Source organism: Enhydra lutris, unplaced genomic scaffold, assembly GCF_002288905.1.
Source record: "Enhydra lutris kenyoni isolate GAN:26980312 unplaced genomic scaffold, ASM228890v2 scaffoldscaffold17, whole genome shotgun sequence".
Taxonomy (NCBI): domain Eukaryota; kingdom Metazoa; phylum Chordata; class Mammalia; order Carnivora; family Mustelidae; genus Enhydra; species Enhydra lutris.
Window position 1 is genome coordinate 4,968,528 of NW_019154101.1, and position 24,119 is coordinate 4,992,646.

General features: G+C 51.7%; 2 protein-coding genes and 1 pseudogene across 3 annotated transcripts; 1 reads left to right on the forward strand and 2 right to left on the reverse strand.

Annotated features, from left to right (window-relative positions):
* Positions 1-209: 209 nt before the first annotated feature.
* Positions 210-13,396, reverse strand: LOC111147551 (radial spoke head 9 homolog). The gene is made up of 5 exons (XM_022503644.1): positions 13,103-13,396; positions 9,848-10,013; positions 7,684-7,813; positions 7,056-7,202; positions 210-438 (listed from the first exon to the last, which is right to left on the reverse strand). Exons 1-5 carry the CDS (start codon positions 13,327-13,329, stop codon positions 278-280), a joined length of 831 nt encoding a protein of 276 aa, XP_022359352.1. The 5' UTR covers positions 13,330-13,396; the 3' UTR covers positions 210-277.
* Positions 13,397-15,918: 2,522 nt separating this feature from the next.
* On the reverse strand, positions 15,919-19,919 carry LOC111147644 (MAD2L1 binding protein). Of its 2 annotated transcripts, XM_022503837.1 has the most exons (3): positions 19,854-19,919; positions 19,093-19,358; positions 15,919-16,848 (listed from the first exon to the last, which is right to left on the reverse strand). In XM_022503837.1, exons 1-3 carry the CDS (start codon positions 19,897-19,899, stop codon positions 16,336-16,338), a joined length of 825 nt encoding a protein of 274 aa, XP_022359545.1. In that variant the 5' UTR covers positions 19,900-19,919; the 3' UTR covers positions 15,919-16,335. The 2 variants fall into 2 exon arrangements, with proteins under 2 accessions (XP_022359545.1, XP_022359546.1); XM_022503838.1 differs by lacking the exon at positions 19,854-19,919 and having other exon boundaries at positions 19,093-19,677.
* A 2,261-nt stretch (positions 19,920-22,180) lies between these two features.
* LOC111147597 lies at positions 22,181-22,622 on the forward strand (annotated as a pseudogene).
* Positions 22,623-24,119: the final 1,497 nt, after the last annotated feature.

The window sequence follows — 24,119 nt, forward strand, 5'->3', positions numbered from 1 at the left end:
GGAGGTGAGTTGGGTTGCCTTCCTCAGAGGACTCCCAGCTGTCCCCTCCTCCCCCAGCCCTTTCCACCCACTGCCATCTCTCTCAGGAGCACATTGCCGTTCCACCGCTTGCTCTAGGGCTGGCTCTCCCGGCATGGCGGCCTGTCCTAAGAGCCTGGACACCAGATGGAGGCAGAGGTGTGGAGAAGCAGCAGGACAGGACAAACAGACCAAGTTCACAGCCATTTATGAAAGTAAATTGTAGATGCTTCCTACACGGGCCCATCTGGCCCCCTTCCTACAGCATGAAGGGGAGGTCTATGTTCTTCTCGCCGGTGCCCACGTAGATATAGCCACAGTTCTTGGTGCGGGGAGCGTGGAAGAAGGTGAGGCCCGGCCAGAGCAGGCTGCGCAGCACCACCAAGGCGTTGCCCCTCTCCATCTGGATGCTCCAGGACCCTGGGAGGGGGCAGGCAGGAGGGGAGGCCTGGGTCCCATGGAGCCAGATCTCTGCCCTGCACTGAAACACCACCCCCCACCGCCGGCCCCGTGGGCAGCCTGGCCCGGGTACTATGGTTCCACTGGGAAAGGGAAGACAATTTAATTATCCGGCGCTTTACTCCTCCTGATTGCCTTTTAGCCATTTCACTGCTCATTAAAACCACTTCCAGAGGGAGGGCAAAGGAAATGAAAAGAGGTGAAGCACACCCCAGTTCATTTTGTTCCTGTCAGCAAGTCTAGTTAAAGGTTGAGTGGGGGAGGAAGTGGAGTCCACAGGCGGGGGGAGATGGGGCCCAGCTAGGAGAGACTCCCTCCAGGCTTCCCCACCCAGTACGAGGGGCAGCCCGTCACCAGTGACCTGCAGTCCTGGTGCAGTTTGCTCTCTTGTTCCCAGTCCCGAAGCCTCTGCACCAAGATGGATTAGACCTGACCAGGGGCGCACAGAACTTGGGCCGTTTCAGGCCTCCCAGCTCAACAGCCCAGCCTGGCAGCTGGTGGACTGGAAGCCATGCTGGGCGGGAGGGGACTTGGGCTGCAGCTAATGAGCCTTTGTCTATGCTGGGTTCTGCCCTGGATTTTTGCTCCCCAGACAGGAGCAGCCCAGCCCGGGGCTGAGTTGTGCAGCCATGAGGACTTGGCGGGAAGGGCCTGATCCGGCTCCAGAACCAAGGGAGGGAGCCCCTGTGTGGGAGGAAGGAGCCTGGGAAAATCGCCTCTGGATGTAGATCTAGAGCTTCTATTCCCCTGCGCGCTGAGGCCTCTCCCCGGCCCGGCCGCAGCTCTGCTCCAGGCCCTGCCAGAAAGGCAAATGCTTTGAAGGTTTTGGTGTTGGACCAGCCAGTGATGCGCTGAGGCCTTCATCAGCTGCCAGCTCAGCTCGGCTGCTTGGCTCCCACCACCCCAGCTTCCCACAGGCCTCCTCCAGCCATGGCCCACCCCGGTCACTCCACACCCAACAGCCTTATGGCTGTGTCCCCACCCACCAGGGGCCACCCTGCATCTAAGCGACCCGACCGCCAGGAGCCCAGGGGCCCAATGGCAGCTCAGCCCTGCTCGGGGTGCCATCACCTGCCCCAGTCAAAGCCAGAGCTTTCCAGGTGCATGTAGGTCAGCTGGTGCTGGCCTGCTCAGGAGAGGCCGGCACCAAGTGCCACCTCCACCTGTTCAGAAGGTACAGGGAAGCCACAATGGGGCCTTCACCTCCCCCACCAGGCCCACCCAGTGCTGACCACGGCATCAAGAAAGAAGAGGGGCCCTGGGTTACCAGAGCTCCGGCTGGGTCACTGCCTGAGAAGAGGGGGCACTTTCCTGGTCAGAGAGGTGGGGTAGTGTTTCCCCTGGCTCCTACAACTTTCCTCCGGGCACCTGAGGTCCTCCACCAGCCAGAACTGCCCTCAAGAGTGCAAGAGGCCCTAGCCTGCCTCTCCCAGTCACTCATAGAAAACAGGTTGCCTGGGGGAAATAGGAGTGAGGGTGTGACAGAACAAAGTGTCCCCATGCACAGCATTCAGCTTTTGGCCAGAAGCACAGACCCCAGGAAGGTACGTTCCCACCACCCGGTCACCCCCACCAGTGCCCATAGCATCACTGGGGGACAGTCCCTGCCGTTGGAGCCCACAGTCACACAACTCTCTCAAACTGAAAGCAGGTCAGGCTCTGGCTCCCTTCTCTGCCCACCCAGGAGGGCAGCTAACAGCCTGCCTGGGCTGAATGCCTGGAAAAAAATGAGCCCCTGGAGGCCCCCAGCATAGATGGCTCTCATCAGTTCGCAGTCACCAGCACCTTGGCACATGCTGGCGAGAGCTGACCTTCCCCCGCACAACCTTGGCCACTTGCTACCTCCTGCCTCCAGTAGATGGAGGGGCCCAGGCTCATCAGCCAGGCACCCCCAGCCCCCACTTAGAGCAAGGGGAAACTGACAGGGCTGCCGGGGAGAGAAATGCAGTACCCCCACTGGGGCAAGGGGGCCAGGCCAAGCAGGCTGAAGGGTGCTGGCGGCCAACGGAAGTGGCATGTGAGAGGCCAGCCAGCCAACAGCACCCCCGCCTCCCTCCCTTGCATTCCTGTCACACTCCTGTCCTCTCCTTGTCCCTGGCTCAGCTGGTCGCCCAGGAAACACACGCTCGCGCGCACAGACTCTCAACGTGCCAGGAGTCACGTAGCGTCTACCTGGAGAGCCTGGCACTCGCTGTCACCTTCACCCACTTACTGCAACTGCTGGAAAGGCTGGGCCCAGCCACCGCCACCACCTCCTTTCAGACTCCAGGGGAAGCAGCTTCCTGTGGCCCTGGTCTCTCCCAAGTCTCCCCAAAACTGCCCTTCTGCCCTCTGGCAGCCACTCTTCTCTAAAAAGCCGTGTTCTGAGGCTGTGGTGGGGGACGAGCAGGTAAATCAGGGATGGAGCCTCTTGGCAGGAAGTCCTCCTGGGTTGTGTGGGCCCCAGGGGTCTTGCCTTGCTAGTGGAAGCCTCTGCTAGCCTCAGGTATGCATGCAAATCAGAATTACATTCTCCTGCCTTCCTGGGAGAAAGATTATGTTTCTCCAGACTGGGGATGGGGGTTCCCCAGTCACAGTAGATGTTTTTACACTTTCTCCTCAGAACAGCCCCACACAACTTGTCACACACGCAGAAATGGCCATGGGTCACTTCTCTCAAAAGCGGTCACTCCCCCCCTCGCCACGGCTAGAAGTCATGGTCAAATCCCCTGACGGTGGAAGAGTGCCCTATTTGATTGGCAAGGCCGGGCCTCCTGGTCCAGAAGGCTAAGCACCTGTCAGCCAGGCTTCCTGGGGGTTGGGTGGGAGGAGCCGCCTGCACACAACCCCAAGAGAAAGCTGATCCACACTGTGTCCCCCACCTGTCGTCCCTGTCCCCTCCTCCTCCTCAACCACCAACCACTGCGCTTTAAAGACAGCTTTCCAGGCCGGCAGGCAGGCCCCTTGCTGCCCTCTGCTGCCCAAACTGGGCATTGCTGCCTGGCTCCCAAACGCTGCAGCCCTGGGACCTGGAAGTTCCCCAGACCTGTCGGCTCCAGTCCCTGAGGAGTAAGGAGAGAGGCTCCGTCTGCCCTCCAGCCCCCACCCCACTCTGCCTCCTAGGACACCAGTGACCCTGTGCATGAGTCACCTTCTACTTCCCATTTCCACTTCCCATCCTATTTCAGCTCATCTTCCCAAATGTCTGTGAGGCAAGGGCAGTGTCCGGGCCCCCAGCACGCAGCACCTGCTCAGTCACTCTGCTGACAGACTGAATGGCTGGGGCTGGGGAGCACTGAGCGGCGGAGTGCGGCCTAGACGTCTGGCCCGACCTAGCGCTCCATCTCACATGAATACAGACGGGCTCAGAGAACTGGCCCTTGCCCGTCATCCACCAGGATGATGGCTCTGCCCCCAAAGCTACCCACTCCCACAAAACTGCAGACCCCAGGGCAAAGGCAGGACAGCTCAGGAGGGCGTTGGTGGCAGGCAACATGCCTCCCCATCCTGTCTGCAACCAAGACTGGCCCAGGAACAAGATGCTGCGCTGGCCTACCTCCATGGGCATAGAAAGCTGGAGTCCCCGGGGCAGGCCCAACCCAAACCATCCCTGCTAACAGGTGACACAAAGTCCCCCGGAACAATTGCCTCAGTCCCAGAAAGGAAACAATGATCTTTCCCCTGGCAGAAAACGACTGTCAAATTCCAGCTCTCCAGCCAGTGCTGGTGTCCCAGGGAACCTTCCTTCCCGGGAATTTTGGCCACTCTTCGCAGCCAGGCCCATTGAGGCAGCTGTCTGCCTTGCAGGCAGCCTCCCAGCAGCTCTTTCTGCTCCTTCACTGGCAGGTAAGGAAGGGAGTCTGGGAGCAAAACCTGAGCGTCTGCTGTTCCCCAGACCACTCACACTCCCACCCCCACACCGCGGCCCCAGCCAAACCATCCTGAGGAAAACCTGGGCTTGACTGCCTGCAGGTTTGCTGATGCTGGCTCTGGGAGGCAGGGAGCTAGAGGCCCAGAAGCTCTGATGTTTCCCAAGGTGAGGCCAGGAGCATTCCCCCTCTCAGGACCACACACAGACACCAGGAGCCCTCAGCCACCAAGGCCCCAGCACTGAGGACAATACACGCCAGGACAGACTGAACCATCAGCTGATCCTTCAGCCCTGAGGCTTGCCTGAGGCTGGGATGCCTAGGGCCGCAGGCCACTGCAGCTCCCCTACCTCCCAGGCCCAAGTTCTTATCTCCTGATGAATTCACTTGCCGACCAGACACATCAGGATGGCCCCAGCATCCTTTAGGAAGACCCCCCAAAGTTCCATATCTTACAACCCCAGCTGCAGGGAGAAACGGCTGCCTCCTGTGTCCCCTTTAGCCAAAAGAAAAGGGCAGACAGGATTGGTGGGGTTCCCTTAGGTAGACTTTGCTGGGCCCCCCACTCCATCTAGCTGGCTTTGGTCTGCAAAGGCCCTAGCAGGCCAATCCCTGCTCCCACCACAGAGGATGAAGTTCCAAGGGGGAGGAGGCCCTCTCGGGTCAGTCTTCTAGTCAGCCAGCACTGTGGAGGGAGCGCGGCACCCGTGGGCCCTGGAGTATCCGGCTGCAGGCAAGCGAAGCCAGCCTGGAGGTGGCCTTTCCAGCCATACTCAGGCTCAGGGGAGGAGTGCTACTGCTGCCAGACTGGAGGTATGAAGAGAACTTTCCTCAGCCCACCCCTCAGACCTTGCTGCTGTGTCCCACTACCATAGTGTTGCTGTCTTCCTGTAGACCCGGGGTGTGCAGGCCCTTCTGGCTTCTGGCCAGCCTGGGAGCACAGAGTTGGGGGAGATAATGGGAATCTGGAAAGCATGTCCCATGGAGGAGAAGTGCCCCAGCCCTTACCAACCTTCTTTATCCCCCCACCCCCCAGCAGGTCCAGGAGCCCCGTTCTATGCTGAGCAAGGTTTGACTCAGGTAAACCCCATGGAGCAGAGGCCAGAGTGGCCATTCCCTGCCGGCAGCCCTTACCCCCTTGGAACCATCTCCCAGCCCCTGGGGTACTGCAGTAGCCATGAAATGGCTTCCAGATCCCTACTGGGCCCTATTCCATCCCTCCATGCACCTTATTGTCACAGACCCGCTCAAGAGCTTCCAGCAGCTCCCACTGCCTTGCTGTAAGCCTCCTACCCCTTGGCATCCTCGGTCCTCTTGGCCTGCCCCAACTCCCCTCTAAGGCCTTTTTTGCCACTAAATATAATACTAATAATAATTACTAATTTTAATTTGAGTCCTTACTATGTGTTAGGCACTGCTATAAACTTCTTGTATATGCATTAACTCACTCCATTCTCATAACAGCCCAGTGAGGTAGAAAACACCATTATTCCCTTTTAGGAATGAGGGAATGGAGGCATGAGGAAAGTGGGGGGCCCGCCCCGCAGGTCACTCAGCTAGGAAGTAGTGGATTCGGGATCCCAGCCAAGGCTGTCTGAAGCCAGAGTCCCTGCTTCCTCCATCCGCTCCCCCACTGGCAGGGAGTGTACAGCTTCCCACAAGTGGTCCCCCGCATGGTGGGGGCAAATACTGTCCACTGAAAAGGAAACACTCCTCTACCATCTACCTTGGAGTCTAAGGCTCCAATGCTCACTGTGTCCTTGGGTTTCAGAGTCTGAGCCTGGGTTCTCACCTGTAAATCGGGGGTGACAACAATAGCCCCACCACCACCGCCCTGCTGCAGGGTGCCTGTGAGGAGGAACCTGAGATAAGGCATGGAAGGGGCTGAGCGCAGCACCCTGTGCACGGCAAGCAGGACTGTCGATCTCAGGAGTTGCCATTCCTATCATTAGCCTTGTCGTTAGCGCTGCTGTCGTCCACAGCTGGTCCCTGCAGTGCTCAGAAACCCCAAACATGGGGAGGGAACGAGGCAGGGGCACTGTGTCAGCACCTGGGGCCCGGCCCCCAGCTGTCCAGAACCAGGCACCTGTCCTGGCAGACAGCCTCCAAGCAAGAGCATCTGCGCAGGACACAGGCTTCTCCACTGGCACAGCTTGGGGAAAGGACATGGGGTCCCTGTGAGCCCACCAACTGCTGGGGGTGTGCCTGAGCCAGCCAGGCCCTGAAGAACAGGAAGACCTCTGAGGATGTGTGCACACAGCAGGAAGCAAATGTACAGAACTCATGTCCTTAGCAGGCGGTCTGCCCTGCAGTTGCTCAGCACCCACTCACCGAGCCCCGGCTATGTGCCAAGCACTGGTCTAACCCCAAAGCCAACAGCTGGGATAGATGTGTGGCTGGGATTTTCAGGGATGTTGTCAGGGACATTGGGGAGAGGATTCCCGCCTGCCTCCTCCAAGACTGGTAGGGAATTCCAAAGAAGCACCGAGGTTCCCTGTCTGTGGAATCACAGGGAAGACAGTGCTTCCTTTTGTCTGCAGACAAGTTCTGTTTATTATGAGCCGAGCCCTACACCGGGTCCTGGGGAAGCCCCCACCCTCAAGGAACCCCAGTGAACCACCAGCTCCCACTCAGGCCCTTGGTTCTAATCTCCAAGGAGAATGGCATGTGGCATGACCCACTGCTCTGACCTGGGACAGATCCAATGTCCTCCAAGTCATAGACTATTACCTTTGGGGATGTCATGCTCTAAGGGGTCCATGAAGTCCAGGGAAGGGTCCAGGTCAGCCTTCTCAAGCAAGGTCTTGTTCTTCAACTCAACAGGCTCCCTGAAGTGGAAGTAGGAACTAAGCTTCTTGGCTTCAGACAAGGACAGTCCTAAAAAGAGGTGGTAGGTAGGAAGGGATGGTCGGCCCCAAACCCCACAGCCCCCCTTTCTCCACACATGGGGACCACATGGAGGGGCCTGCAAAGGACTCAGTCAGATACTGACAGAGAACTAAAGGGAGAAAAAGGAGTTGTGTTCTCTCAGCCCAGGGTTGGTCCAGACCTTACAATGAGGAGACACCAAAGAGGAAGAAGGTGGGGGAGGCAGGGAGCCCAGACCCCCCCAAAGCCCTGGGACCTAGGTGGCAAATGCTCTTCTACCCTCAGGCAGAAAAGAGTCAGGGTCCAGTGACGAGCAGCCCATGCCAACTGCCAATCCCAGGCCATGGGCCACATCTTTCCAAGTGATCTGGACACAGCTGGTCTTTCTCTGAGGAAGTGGGACAGGTTCCCCAAGACTCCCAGAAATGTGTCCGATTATGCTTGGGAAGAGACGCCCTCCTGCCCTTGAGAGGGGCCCTGGAGACCTCACCTTCAAAGGTCCGATTGACATGAATAGGTCCAAAAGGGGTCTTGAAAAGGGCTCCTCGGGGGATGACCGCTACAGCCTTGTCAATCTGGTCGATGACAGACACCAAGCGGGTCTCTTCCTTGATCTGGACCTGAGGAGACAGGAGATAAGCCAACCTGCCAGAGTGCTATGCCCACTCACCTCTGGAGCAAGGGTCCCCTGCATGACCCCCTGACCTGGATCGCCACCACATAGACACCAAGTCCACGGAAAATCATGTTGGGCAAGCCCTCCCCTTCTCTCCTCTCAAAAGTCCCTCGCTCCCTCCCTCCCTTCCTTCCCTTCCTCTCTTCACTCCTTCTTTCATTCCTCTGTCTGTCTCTCTTTTAAATCAGTAATACATACTGATGGTGCAATATTTAAAACCACCACCACCACCCCCCAAAAAAAGCAGTCTCTCTCACCCCAGCCCTGACCCTCCAACTGGCCTCCCTGGAGACAACCACTGTTAATGGTTTTTTATGTACTCTTGCAGAAACATACCACCCTGTCATATGTAAATGTGGGTTATTTTGCCTTTTTAAAATATAAAAGCAATCCTGTTTACTGTGGAATACTTAGGTAATGTAGAAAAAGTTTATAATATATGCCAAAGAATTAAAACCATTCATAATCCCACCTCCTAAAGAAAATCACTAAGAACATATTGGCATCCTTCCTTCTATTCTCTTTCCTGTGTATCTATTTAAAACAAAATTGGAGTCTCAGCTCATATACTTTCAGATCCTATGCTTTGACTTAACATCTCCCCAGCACCACTCCCCATATTTAACATTTTTATGCAGATGAATTTGGTTACAACCAAAATCAAGGGCAACCCCTAATAAAAGGACTTTGTAGAGGTGTTTGAGGAAAAGCAGCATTTGACAGGGAAAACGGGTCACCAGGGCTCCTGAGAGTCACTCAGCTACCTATTTCCCAGGAGCTGCCAACTGAAATTTTTACACATTAGATGGAAACCAATGCTTTACACAGGCCTACACCAGGGCCTTCAAATAGGTCCCTTCATTTCACCTGTACAAGACTACAAAGTAGATATAATTATCCCACCGTTTCAGAAAATAAGCCTCAGGGAGGTCAAGTTTGTCAGGTGGGGTAAGGGAGAGGAGTGGGGACTCCGGTTGAGGCATCACAGGCCACTACCGACACTTTTGGCTTCACCCACGTGCAAGTGCACAGGCTGCATTTTGAATTCCAGGTTTGATTGTTTCAAAATCTGTGCTCCTTATTTTTTGACCCAGTAGTTCCATTTCTAGGAACTGAACCTTCAGAGTGTGTGCACATGTTGGAAAGGACACCATGTGCAAGGTCATTCGTTATGGAACCGCCTGTCAGAGCTCCAACTCAAGACATGTCATGGATTTCCACGACTGGGACGCTGGTCCAACTATGGGATGTTCACACACAGTAAAAACAATGGGGGAGGCTCTTCAGAGCACTGACATAGAAATAGCTCCAAAATTTATTAGGTGAGAAAAGCAAGGTGCAGAAATGTGTGCGTGACATCTGCCACTTGTTTTGTCTTAAGATCAGAAGAGAATGTGGAAAGGTCAGCTCTTTGCTGAGACTTGTGTTGCATCAAATGTCTTTGGAAGTGGAGCTTCTGAAACTTTAATGTGTATTCAAATCCCCTTGGAATGTGTTAGAATTCCGATCCTGATGCCAGCCTGAGAGTGTGCGTTTCTAACTCCCAAGCCGTGGTGATGCTTCTGGTCCAGACTGTGCTTCGCATAACAACATGTGGACATACACATGGGCGCAAAATGGGTTACGTTTATGTCCCTGGGAAAGAAGACCTGGGGGACTGGCAGACAGGGGTGAGAGAGACACTTTGCTAAATTTTTGTACCTTCACATTGCGAATCATGTGGATATATTATCCAGTAAGACAGAGATTGATATAAAGACACAAGAGCCTGTGTACATCCCATTACCTGAAAGCGCAACACAGACCCGCCTCTCCCAGCCCCTGCCCAGGGCCCAGCTCCAGATGGAGCGGCCTGTCTACTCTCCACCCTGTCGCATGGGAGCTGTGTGGGCTTATGCTGTTGGCACCACAATTTCCACTGGGCTGGGCTTTGGATGGCCCAGGCTCTTTCTGTCCTCCCGCTCTCATCTTCACTCACCACTACTTCTTCCTCAAAGACCTTCTCGCCCTCACTCATCTTCTGCAGCTCGGTGTGTTCATACTCATGTGAGGGGTCCCCCATGAAGCGGCCTTTCACCACAGACGTCTGCGCCACCATCTCCTCCGTGGCAGGGGGCAGGAGGCTCCACTCCATGCAGTTCAGACTGCCAACGACATCCCCAGGATCTTGGTTTCCAAGCTTCCTGCCACGGCCCCTTCTCTTGAGGGACAAAGCCCAAGATGCACTGTTGGGACTCACACCTCTCCCCTTCGAAATCCTAAGGGCCTATGGTGCACCCCACCCCCACGTGTGAGACAAATTCAAATTTATTTCAAAGAAGGTCAAGGTCACAAAAGCTTTGTGCCTACCAAAATTCCAAAAACTTCTTCCCAGATATCTGCACTATAAGATTCCTGATGAGCTCCTAGAAAGCTGCACTTTCCTCAGTTACAAGGACCTCTTTTGGTAGACCCCAGATTCATGCTCCATCTGCCCACTGAGCCAACAGCAGAGCCACCTTCCCCCATTTCTCAGGAAAGCCGGTCCAGGCTCTAGGACCTGTCCTCTGAGGTCTCCAGCACTGACCGGCCCAGTCCCTTCCTCCCCACTCCTGCCAGGAGAGGGCGTTCTCCCACTCCTCTCTAACCCAACCGGCCTGCTGGGTGTGGCTGGTGGGGGCGGGTGGGGGGCCCTGCTCATCTTTCCACCCTTCTCTCTCCACTGGCCCCCTTCTCAACATCAGAACTTCTCAGCTTTCAAAAATGACAGTCCTCAAATCCATGCCCTGCTGGAAAACAGCCTTTTCTTGTCCCTCACTCCTCTCCTTCATCTCTGAGCAATAATCTCAAAACAACTTGCCCTGTGGAAGCCTTTCTCCCCTCACCTTCACTCTGCCCATTACACGGTCACTTCTGCCCCCGCCCAACAAAATGGCTTAGGAGGACATCAACAAGACCTAAAAGCCAACAAATGCATTCCATTTCTGTTTCCATTGGCATCTCCCTTTGCTCTCCTCCACTGCCCCAAGTATTCCCAGGGATCTATTGTCACCCCTCCTTTCTCCCTGCAGGCTGGCCCACCTGACTCCCAGAGCCCTAGGTGATATGCAGAACCCAACCTCCTCTCACCACCTCCATTGCTCCCCATTGGTCCAAGCCCCTCTCTCTCTTACCTAGATACTACGGTAACCTCCTAACTGGTCTCCCAAGTCCATACTTGCTCCCTTTTCAGTCTACTTCCCACCCAACTGCCAGATCATGTCTCTGTATAGAAGCTTCCAAAGACTTCCCATTACAACAACTCCTTGCAATGCCCCACAAAGCCTTCTGGTCCCTTCCCTCTGACCTCATGTCCTACAATGTTCCCTCCTCTCCAGCCACACTAGCCTCCATGGGTTTCCACCAACACTAAGTACACATCTGCCTCAGGGCCTTTGCACTTGCCTGGAATTCTCTTCCCTCAGATAAATACAGAGCTCATTCTCTCAGTTGCCTCAGGTCTCTTAGAGAGGCTGTCTCTGACCACCCTATTTAAAACAGTACCGCATCCTGTATTCTCTAGATCTGCAATGTATGTGTGTTTATTTATTGTCTCCCTTCCCCCCACCCCCACACACTATAATGTAGACTCCATGAACACAAGGACTTTGTCTCATTTACCATTGAATTCCTGGTGCCTGGATCAATGCCTAGCACATAGTAGGTGCTGAAGAAATAAAAACTTATGGAATAAAATGAATCCTAAGTCTTCATTTTCAGCCCAAGTGTTTTGTCTGGACTCCAGGTTTGTACTTTAATATGCCTCCTTATGATCCTCCCCCCACCACCTACCCCCCCTGCCCACCCAGAGCAACTCATACCAAATTCAATGGGGCTTTCCTAGTCCTGCTTCCTGAATTCTGTTCCAGTGGGATTCACCAGCACTTATTCGGCCACCTTAGCTGGAAGGAAGGGTCAACCTTGACCTCTCCTCCACCTCTCATTCAGGCCCAAGTCTGGCTAGTGCCACCGCTTACATCTTTCCAACCCACCCCCTGAGATCTACAGTCCCTCAGCTACCTCTTCCTTGTGGTCTCCTTCATCTGGACACTGCAACAGCCTCCTGGATGCTCACCCACTTCAGACCGGCCTGCACACTCAGATCTGAGCAGACTCTTCTTGCTTAAGGCCTCTGAATGGCTCTCCAGCTTGCCACAGCCTCCGAACAAAGTTCAAATCCCAGGTCTTTCCATCCAATCTGTAACACCCTGGCCTGCCACTTTCAGGTTCACCTACACTCCAAGCCCACTCCAGCCAAGTTTGCAGAATCCTTCCCTCTAACTGGCTTGCCTTTCCCCACACCTTCCTGGGGAACTACCCATCAGCTTTCAGATCTCCCTTAGCAATCTTTATTTCATTGCTCTCTAGAAGACCCCCCTTGATCCCACTTTGCATATCTCTCTGTCCTGGGGTTAACACACTTTGCTTTAATTGCTGGGTTACATGTCCATCTTCCTTCCTAGGATGTGAATAACTTGGAGACGGGGGAGTCTTAGCCATCTTTGTAACCTTTGTGTAAGTCTACACAAAATGCCTCCAATCAATGTTGGATTGATGCACGGAGAGATAAATGAAGTCTACAACTTCCTGTGGCCTGGATGGCTTGTTTTGTAAGGTGGTGAGCTTCCCGACATTGCTGGGGGTAGTCAAGAAAGAGGCGGGTGGGCTTGTAGGGTAAGTAGCCTGTCGAGAATTTTCCCCGGTTCTAAACCCTCCTCTCCCATTCCGTATTCGTTCTCTACTTCCTAGAGCGCTTCCTTTTGTGAGCCAACTCCACCACCAAAGATACTTCTGGACCCGCTTCCAAACAACACTTCATTACCCTCCAGGGCTTCTAATCCTTCTCCAAACTGTGCTCTTCAGAATGCCAGGCCTGCATCTGGCGTCTACTCCAGGTCCCTATTCTCCCGGACCTTTCACCTCTCTCTGGCTCCGTTCTTGGCCCTGCCTATATTATAAACCCACCTCCGAATCCCTGCCCCCCGAGGCCCCCAAGCCCACCACACCTCCACGATGTTCTCAGGTCCCTGCCCGCTAATGGTCACCAGCTCCTTGTGTGCCCCACCCCGCCCCTCTCCAGTTCAGTGTCCCCAGACCCTGTTCACCTGCTGTCCCCACCCCTTTCGATTCCTACCACGCCCACCCCCTCCTGGACTCCCAAAGGCGCCCCTTCAGGAGGCGGGGGCCACCGCGGCTGCTAGGGCGTCGCCTCCACCTGTAAAGAGTCTTGCGTGGTGCGAGCTGGTCCTCACTCAGGCCCTGCGCGATGTAGTAATCGGCGACGAGGCCGAGGATGCGGCCCCAGAAGAGGACCCGATCGTAGCGGTAGTCGCGCTTCACCAGCATAAGGGAGGTGAGCAACGAGGCCCTACGGTCGGGGCTGAGCCCCTGCCCGCTGCCGGACGCCAGCTCCAGCGACAGCAGGAGGCTTTCCGCGTCCATCGCGCCCGCGGCTCTGATCAACGCCCGCCAGGTTGCTAGGAGAAACTATCTCCATGGTGACCCAAAGCTCTGCCCTCCCGCCGGGCAGGAAGGATTCCACCCGCGCGGCCCCGCCCACTCCGACCTCAGGCGCGCCCTGCTCCCCACACAGCCCTTCCTTCTCCCAAGCCTGTACACACACCAGCTCCTGTCCTCGGTCCTTCTCGCGTTGGGGACCGCACGTGTTCTGCTGTCACGCTAACAGCGTGGCTTCCCCTAACATAGGTAGCCTTCGTGTGGGATTGAAGGTCCCCAGTTCCATGGATATTTTTGCCTTTTCTGAGCCTTTCCAACAGTTGAATTGAGTCGTCACTGTATATGCAATGAGGGCTTGGGAAGACAGACAACCCGACAGTGACGTTAGCTATATTCTTTCACTTCAATTGCGTCCCTTCTTGGCCTCAGAATTGAGTGAAGAAAAGAACTTGAGGTCTTGGCTCTAAAAGTCTAGGAATCTAAAGCAATTAGCCCCCATCTATGCCAGGTCCTACAGAGTGGGGTCCATTGTTCCATTCTCCTCAGTCTTCATGAGAGGTCTCTATTCACCCCTTCCACAGGACTATTCTACCCAAGTGACAAACGGAGATCTAGGCACTGGGGCAAGGCCCACACCCTGGGGGAGCAGTATGTGAAGAGAAGTACAAAAAGGATGACACCACCTCCAGCCTACATTTAGCTACTTGGGCCCCACAACTGTTGCTTTTAGGCCCAAATGGTAGCAACACAGAAAAGGCCAGGACCCCACTGCAGCTGGGGCTCTTCCCTCCCTGGGTTAGAGGCTCCTTCACATCTACCTCTGGAGTCCCCAGCCAAGGTCAAACAGGTGAACAGATGTCTCAGCAAGCTTGTTGTCAGGGAAAGAGATGGGATTTGTTGACTTTTTTTTAAAGATTATATTTATTTATTGGAGAGAGGGAGAGAGAGAAAAACAGAGAGGGCATCAGCGGGTGGGGAGGGGCAGAAGGAGAGGGAGCAGCAGACTCCACACTGAGCAGGGAGCCCTACACTGGGCTGTCGTTAATATTAACTGACCTTTTCATTTCTGGATTCCTTTGGAAAGGACTCATGCAATCAGAATGACGTGGTCCCCCGTGCCAAGGCAAGAGAGAAATAAGTGTCTAAATTACCCAGATAATTACTTTGTTTTGATTATCTGGGCATTGCTTATGAAGGCTTTTAAAATTTGAGGGAGCTGACTTGGCCTAAGGTGTTTTCCATGTCAAAACAATCTGTAACTCTCTTGTCCAAAACTCTCCCTCCCCTTACAGCCCTCAGCCTGTCCATTCCATTCCCAAGTGGGAGATATAGCTCTGCTCCTCTTTCGTAAGGCAGTATCCTCAGACCAAAAACCAGCTGAAATTCTAACTGGTAAAATATGCTTCAAGTGGCCATAGCACCAAAAATCACCCAAACCTATACCGTTCTCATTGATTCCAGATTTTCTGACCACTTTTTACCAGCAGGTTCCCTCTCAGGAACTACAGTCTAAAGCCAGAGAAGGAGTCTTGCAGCTTTCCAATGCTACCACCTTTGGCAGAGTGAATCTGCTTAATTATTTCAGAGTAAAACCCACACAGGCCATGCAGCACTATGCACAGCACTCAGCCTCTAGAGCTGGGTGGACTGGGTTAGAATCCAGGTTCCTCCACAAAGGCAAATTATTCTATTTCCCCAAGCCTCATCTATAAGATGGGAACAACACATAGTGTGGAAGGTTGCTACATGAGATAATGTATGTAAAGTGCTTACAACATAGTATAAAATTTAAACCATGTTTTCTGTTTTCTTAACACAAAACATTCTTCTTAAGACATAAAAAATAGTATTTATACTGTCCCCATTTACACACACACACATGCACACGCACACACATACACACAACCTACCTATCTCCAACACCAGCAGGGTAAGGACTATGTCTTCAATTTGTTTCCAAGACATAAGCAGGTGTTCTCAGGGACAAAGAGCATCAGTGCTTAGTAGTCAGGATGGGGACAAGCCCAAGAGAAGAGCAAGGATCAGGATGGCCAAGTCAGAGGCACAGCTGCGGAGGAAGTGCCGCAGGCAGGAGAGCAGGGTATGCCTAAGGACAGTGCTGCCAGCAGGAACCGCCAGCAGCCACCAGTCACTGCAATGGAGACACGCTAGGCAGAACCCCTGAAGGGACATCTGGGCTCAGAAACTGTTCCCACGGGCTTTGGAGCTTGGCCAAGGCCCTCTCAGTTTTCCTTTCTCAGCCTAGTCTCTCAGCTCCTTTTCCCCTATGTGACCTTTGGCACACATACTGTAATGATCACAAAAACCCCTACATGGCGAGGAAAGGAGGTCAGGCAAGGAGGTAACTGATGAGGACTCTAGTCCCAGCTCTGACATCAAAGTGTTACAGAACCTCGGCCAAGTCCCTTCACTTCCCAGAAGGGCCTAGGGTTTATGAAGAGAAAGAACCATTAGTTAAAAAAAAAAAAAAAAAAAAAAATCCTAGAAACCCTGAAGCATAAGACGCCAAGGAGAAAGACGAAATACTCTAGTTTTAACCCTGGGAATCTTTAAGCCGAGAGTTACAGGATAATTTAATGCAAATCCATTCATTTTTATATTTAAGTTCATTATGTCCCTAGCAAAAATTCTGAATTGCCACAGCAAAAAGCATTAAAGGGCCACTTCCATAAAAGTGTCCGTCTATGACCCCATATTTGCCTTCCAACCAGAACAGAAATGCCTGACCCAGCACCTTCTGGGAAAATCAACCTTTGATTCAAAGAGATGTTGTTCAGTGATAATTATGACAGCCACAGCCATACAATCAGCCCACCAGGAAGTCTGAGGAGGGGAGGCAGGCAGCTGGAAGGACAGAACATTCCTCTCACCAGGAAGCAATTCTAGCTCCAAGCAAGAGATGGGTGACTTGGCACCATAGGGGGAAAGATAATTAAAGCCATTGTGTTCACGATGAAGAAGCAGCCCCATTCACTCATGGAAGCCTTTAAGTGTCACTGGTGCCTGGAACCAAATGTAATCCTCCCAGGCTGTGGCTGGGATAGAGGGTCTGCCACAGGACAGGGTCACAGTCAGTTTGTGGCCCCGGGTGGGCACTCGGTAGTTGAGCTTGGGTCGAAACCAATCTTCTCCACAGTCCCGGTGCCCCTGTGCCATGACAATGGTGCCCATGAGTGGAGGAGCCTGTAGCTCACTGAAGGCATCAGCCATGAAAATGGCTCGGAAGAGACGCCGCAAACAAGCCGCAGTGCTCAGGCTCTGGTCCATGCTGTTGGGGGCCAAGCGGGACAAGTCAAGCTCGTAGAACTCCTTGGGATTTAAGGCATTGCCACCAAGGAGGATAAGCACACGGGGTACTAATGTCCGGGCAAAGAGACCCTCTAGGTGGCTGAGGACACTCTCCAGTTCTGCCAGGGCTTGTTGGCATTTCCTGCTGCTCACTTCAGCGGCGGCCCAAGCTTTCTTCTTCATCGCATCCTCGGCCTGTGAGGACAAAGACCAGTGAAGGGAAGGACGAGATGGGGGAAGCTAATGCCCTTTGAAGAACCCTGTTGGGATGCAGTAGACTTCTGGAACTGGGTTTCCATGGTTACGACACTGGGTTTTTATCAGAGGGCAATATATTTAAAAAGAAAAATGCCTTCTTTGTACAAAACCATACTTTTCCCATGCTCAGAACAGCAAAGACAGTACTGTGAAACAGGAGGACATCCAGAAATAAGAAATTAAAATAGTCAAGGAGATTTGGTGGCATGCCAGGTGGCAAATTTTGCTATGCCATAAATGACAACAGGAAATGAGGATAATCTGGCTTAATAAAGGTGATTCTAGAGTTGGTCTTCCAGTTAAATGTGGAAAATTAAACACATGCTTATTTATGGTCCCATCTAAAATACTACTAAATGAGAGAAAAAGGAAGGGAGGGAGAGGAGAAAGAAAAGGAACTCCCAGGGGCAAAGAGAACTGGGAAACAGACAAAGGCAACCACACATTTTTGGGAAGCAGAAGGCAGATGGAAAAATTCAAGGGAGCTGAATACCAAGTGCTAAAAGAGGGAGCCCCTATGAAAAGCAAACCGATTCACACACACAATCCCAGAAGGGCTTAGGAATTGGCAATTTAGGTACCACAGAAGAGTGAACAGAGGAAGACTGAGTGAAAACCCACGTGAGAACCCTTAGATCGTCTCCCAATTTCCTCCACCCTGTCTTCTCCAGAGAGAAGACTTCCCATACTGATGTTTTGGGAGTCCTCCAAAGAGACCGCTTGGTTCCTACCCAATATCCTCAGAGTGAAGTCTACGGCTCACAAGGTCCAGCCATGCACACAGAGCTTTCATTGACTTCTTCTTACATATTCACCAGACACAGAATAAAAGCCTCTAATGTGAAAGTCAGAGACCAAAGCAAAGAGGAAAAGGAATCCCGAAAAAAATAAGAAACTGAAAAGAACAGAGTAAAACTTCAAAAAATAAAGTAATTAGGGGCGCCTGGGTGGCTCAGTGGGTTAAAGCCTCTGCCTTCGGCTCAGGTCATGATCCCAGGGTCCTGGGATCAAGCCCCACATCGGGCTCTCTGCTCTGCAGGGAGCCTGCTTCCTCCTCTCTCTCTGCCTGTCTCTCTGTCTACTTGTGATCTCTGTTAAATAAATAAATAAAATCTTAAAAAAATTATAAAAAATAAAAAATAAAGTAATTAGGGGTGCCTAGGTGGCTCAGTGGGTTAAGCCTCTGCCTTCAGCTCAGGTCATGATCCCAGGGTCCTGGGATCGAGCCCCGCATCGGGCTCTCTTCTCCATGGGGAGCCTGCTCCCCCCGCCCCCGCCTACTTGTGATCTCTGTCAAATAAATAAATCTTTAAAAAAAAAAACAACCCAATAATTAATATCCCCACATAAGAGAAGATCATATAGACATGAAACAACAGGATACTATAAAAAAGGAACGTGAAAAAAATTAAAAGGAGCTCTTAAGACTATGATTGCAGGGGCACCTGGGTGCCTCAGTCCGTTAAGCGACTGCCTTCAGCTCAAGTCATGATCCCAGGGTTCTGGGACTGAGCCCCATTTTGGGATCCCTGCTCAGCGGGGATCTGCTTCTCCCTCTCTCTCTGCCCCTCCCTCACCCTGACTCAGTCTCAAATAAATAAATAAAACATCTTAAAAAAAAACCAAACACTATGATGGCCAAAAAAAAAAAAAGAAAAAAAATTACAGAAGTGTTCGAATATAAAGTCAAGGAAGTCCCCAGTAAGTAAAACTTAAAAACAAAGATGAGGGGTGCTCAAGTGGCTCAGTGGGTCAAGCATCTCCCCTGGACTCAGGTCATGATTCCAAGGTCCTAAGATTGAGCCCACATCTGGCTCCCTGCTCAGCGGGGAGTCTGCTTCTCCCTCTCCCTCTGCCGCTCCTGCTTATGCTCTATTAAATAAATAAAATCTTTTAAAAAAAAGAGAGAGATGAACATCTGGGGAGAAAAGACATTAAAATTAAAAGGTCAGTTCATGAAGTCCAAATGCAACACAGTAGCAGCTTCAGAAAATGAAAATGAGAAAATCCTGGAGGGGAGACTATCAAAGACTAGAGTGGAGAGAAATTAAAGCCATTGGGCTCAAACACATTCCTTACCACTGTTGAGGCTGACAGGGCCTGAAGATTCCTTAGAACCCCTTTTCACCTGCTTACCATGTACAGCCTCCCCACCAGCTTTCTCCCAAAGGCTGTGCCTACCTGGGGAGAAGGTTTTCGGTAGAAGTGCTTAAGCTGTTCATAGGGCAGAGGCAGTTGTTGGCGCTGGTACATGATATGCTTTAGAAGTTCACAAGTAAACCGACAGCAGCCTTCCTGGCTCACAGGCCCGGGAAACACCACTGGCACCATGCAGTCTCTGGGACAAAAGGGCTCCGAAGGGTTGGGAGGTTCTTGAGTAGACGTAGTCTCGAGTAGTTCTATCTGGGGGGCGTGGGTTTCCTCTGACTTCTCATACCATTCCAAATCTGGTAGGTGAGCCGAGGGACAAGGGAGACAAAAAAATTTAAAAGCCAAAGTCAGTCTTCTCATTCCCTTGTACTGGGGAGGGGACAGCCCGACACATTCCCTCCGCAAAACTCCTTGAGGGTGGTGGCGGGGAGATTCCCGACTCCAGTCGCCAAAGATCTAAGTCGCGACGGGATGGGGTGGGAAGAGAAAAATTCGGACGCTGTGACTAGGGCTCCGCTCAGAAAATGGAGGCCCTGATCTGGAGAAATTCGTTTACACTAAGTGTAATCAAGCGGGGTCCAGAACGCCGCGGAAAGGAAGACCGAGTGGGGACGAACCAATGGGATCCAGGACCCAGGGGGCGATGGAGTCCCTGGGGCCGAGCGGGAGCCAAGAGGGATGGGGCAACGAAGACGGGCCAGAGAATGGGCCGTGGGCTAAAAGACTGGATAGCGGCGATAAGGGAGAAACAAGTCCCTAAGGCTCCCCAAGCTCGGGACCCCAGGCCTTACCCGGTACTGCGGCCGGGCACACCACTTCCGGCTCCGGAGCCGCCATCACGACCGCCTCCCTCTTCTCCGTGCAGTTTGAATAGGCGCCCCGCGGGGTATCATGGGAAGCCCTCGCCTCCACTTCCGGCTCGGCCGCGACGAATGGGGGCGCGGCGAGGCTACAGTGGCGGAAGCCGGGCGGGGTTGGGATTTGATCCCTGTGCTCTCTCCGAACACTCTCGCAGGGGTACGCCGAGCCCTTCCCCCACAGGGAACCCACGCTCTCTCAGCCGCTGAGGTCGGCCTTCCAGGCGACACTTGCCCTTACGCACCCATTCTCTCCTGCGTTCATTGTTAACTGTGCACCTACTTCGTGCCAGGCCCTGTCCTAGGTGCTGGAGCCTCTAGCAAACAAGCAGGAGGCAGTTGCTGTCCTAAGGGGTTTGCTGCCTAGAAATACGATACCATGTGATAAATTATATACCGTGGGGTTTGCACGGGCTGTGTATAGAAGGACCGGCTCCCTAACCTAGATGGTGTGGAAGAAGGGGTGGTCCCAGTGGAAATGTATCCAAGAAAGTGTGACTTGTAGGATGAGTAAAAGTAAAGAGGAGGGCCTAGGTATCCTGGAGACCTTGAGAGACAAAAGCATCCTCCATTCAAGGAAAGAAAAGAGTTCAGGAGCGCCTGGGTGGCTCAGTCCGTTGAGTGAAGGGCTCTTGATTTGGGCTCAGCTCATCATCTCAGGGTCGTGACATTAAGACTGCTAGGGACTGCACTCAGTAGCCAGAGTCTGCGTGAGATTCTCTCTCTCCCTCTTCCTCTGCTCCTCACCTACTCACATGCTCTCTCTAAATAAATAAATAAATTTGATTAAAAAAAATTTTTTTAAAGGGACACCTGGGTGGCTCAGTGGGTTAAAGCCTCTGCCTTCGGCTCAGGTCATGATCCCAGGGTCCTGGAATCGAGCCCTGCATCGGGCTCTCTGCTCAGCGGGAAGCCTGCTTCTCTGTCTCTTTCTGCCTGCCTCTCTGCCTACTTGTGATCTCTGTCTCTTAAATAAATTAAAAAAAATTTTTTAAAGATTTTTATTTATTTATTTATTTATTTATTTGACAGAGCAAGACACAGCAAGAGAGTAAACACAAGCAGGGGAAGTGGGAGAGGGAGAAGCAGGCTTCCTATTGAGCAGGGAGCCCAATGCGGGGCTTAATCCCAGGACCCTGGATTATGACCTGAGCCAAAGGCAGATGCTTAATGACTGAACCATCCAGGCATCCCTAAGTTAAATTAAATTAAATTAAATTAAAAGGAAATAAAAGAGTTCAGATTATAAAGAGTTAAGGCTGTGGCAGATAAACAGGATCCAGATCATGGCAAAGTTTTTCAAGCATTGTTAAAAAGTTTGAACTTGATCCTATAGGGGGATGGGGAAGTTTTGAAAGCTTTAAGTAGGGAACAACATGATTAAATTTATAAATTTAATCTCTATACTGACTGCAGTATAGAGATTACATTACAGGGAGGATGAGAGAGGAGGCAGGGATACCAATTAGAGCTAGTAACTGCAGTTACCCAAGTGCATGGGTGAAAGGGACCTGAACTGTGGTAGTCACAGAGGAGTGGAAAGAAATCGATGAACCCTAGAGATATTTAGGTGGTCCAATGAGCATGACTTGGTGGTTGATCCCAGGAAGAGGAAAAGGGATAAAGACTACCAAGAAGACAAGCAGGTTTTTTAAGTTTAGCAACTTTATGGCCAATTGTGCCATTCGATGAAGGAGGAAACACTAGGGGAAGACCAGGTTTATTGGTGTGTGTGTAAGATAAAAAGATGAGTTCAGTTTTTGACAGGTTGAGTTTGCTGTTCCATTGGACAGTGAAGAGATATTTAGGAACACCTTTAGGAATAGAAGTGTATTAGAGAGTCATTGGTGTAGGAGTGTGTAAGATCACCCAGGGAGGGCATGTAGAATAAAGATGAGCTAGGATCCTGAAGACGCTAATGTTTAGGGGAAGAACAGAGAAAGAAGATCCTGTGGGGGAGACTGAGGAGTATCTAGAGAGGTGGATATAAGAATAGACAAGTATCAAGTCATGGAGGCCAAGAGGGGTGTGTCTCAGGAGGTAGGGAGCAAAGACCAAACACACCATAAAAGTACAATGAGTACAATACTGTGGTGTTGGTTCAGGAATAAGCAAACAAATAAGCAAACAGGAGAGAGTCCATAGCAGTGATGTGGCACCCAGCAGGGTGAGGACATGCGGACTGCGTACCCTTACTTCTTCCTCTTTCTCAACTCCATCTTTGTGGTAGCAGCTGTGGTTCCCGTGGTTCAGTCACCGAAATGCAGCTCTTTGTCCATGCCCAGGAGCTGCACACCCTCGAGGTGACCGGCCAGGAGACAGTTGTCCAGATCAAGGCTCATGTGGCCTCACTGGAGGGCGTCATTCCAGAAGATTAAGCCATGCTCCTGGCAGGCACGCCCCTGAAGGATGAGGCTACCGAAGGTCAGTGTGGAGTGAAGGCTCTGACCTCCCTGGAAGTAGCCAGCCGCATGCTTGGAGGTAAAGTCCACAGTTCCCTGGCCTGTACTGGGAAAGTAAGAGGGCAGATTCCCAAGGTGTCCAAACAGGAGAAAAAGAAGACAGGCCAAGCCGAGCGGGAGAAGCAGTACAACTGGTGCTTTGTCAAGGTCGTGCCCACTTTTGGCAAGAAGAAGGGCCAAAATGCCAACTCTTAAGTCCATTGTAATCTTAACTCTCCACAGTATAGCCACTTAGTTCAGTGAAAAACAAACAAAACCTTAAAAACAAACAAACAAACAAAAAACAAGAGAGAGTCCAGAAACAGATCCATGTATACATAGATTTTAATATTTGATGAAGGTGACTTTCAAAGCAAATAACTTGAGACACCTCCCTATTTATTTACAAGAAAAATCATCCTACTGCACGTCTTACATAAAAGTAGATTCTAAATGAATTAAAGATCTAGGGGCACCTGGGTGGCACGGTCAGTTTAGTCAGTTTAGTCAGTTTAGCTGCTTCTCAGTTTCAACTCATGATCTCAGGGTCCTGGGATCAAGCCCTGTGTCTGGCCCCAGCTCAGTGTGAAGTCTGCTTCAGGATTCTCTCTCTCCCTCTGGCCTTCCCCCTACTCTTGCTCATTCTCGCTCTCTCTCTCTAAAGTGAATAAACAAATCTTTTTTTAAAATGGATTAAAGGGGTGTCGGGGTGTCTCAGTTGGTTAAGTGTCTACCTCTGGCTCATGTCCTGATCCCAGGATCCTGGGATCAAGCCCAGAGGGCTCTCTGCTCAGCAGGGAGCCTGCTTCTCCCTCTCCCTTTGTGCCTCCCCTCCACTTGTGCTCCCTCTATCTCTCTCTCTCTCTCCCAAATAAATAAATAAAATATTTTTAAAAAATAAAGTGGATTAAAGATCTAACCATAAAAATAAACCTCTAAACTCCTTGAAGAAAATATGGGGAGTAATTCATAATCTAGGAGTGGGGTTACCCTAGGCATGATACAAAACCAAGAAAGTGTATATGCAAAGATTGCTAACTTTGAATTTATTTTTTAAATGTTTCTATTTTTAAAAGATTTTATTTATTTATGAGAGAGGGAGGGAGAGAGAGAACAAGCAAGGGGATTGGCAGGCAGAGGGAGAAGCAGGAGCCTTGCTGAGCAAAGAGCCCAACTTGGGACTCGATCCCAGACCCTGAAATCATGACTTGAGTTGAAGGCAGATGCTTAACAAACTGAGCCACTCACGTGTCCCTGAATTTAAAACTCATGTAAAGGTACTATACACAGAGAATAAATGACTAATTATATACCAGGAAAAACTCTCTCTGTGTGTGTGTGTGTGTGTGTGTGTGTGTATAATCCCATAGCCAAACACCTCATAAGCACCTTATAAGCAAACCCTCCAGGAAACCAAACACTTCTACTGCCTTCCATATCCCAGGACTCTGATCTTCTCCTGGACAGCCATCCCTGTTTAGTTTACTCCTCTGCCACCTTTCATTCCTATGGTAAGCTAGGTTGTTCAAGAATGGGATATCAGAATAGGTTATCCCCTCTCACCTCTTAAAAGAAGTTCTCCATTTAGGAGACAAGGGGATTGGGATGAACAAAGTGAAACTGTGCATGTTGGGTGATTGAAAGACCCAAGAAGATGAGAGGATGAGTGTTATCAGGCGAGTGCAGCAGGCCCTGGTTATCAAGGGAGCACAGAGCTAGTGGTGGTGAGAATGTTGGGGGAATAGTTTTGGCTCTCCCT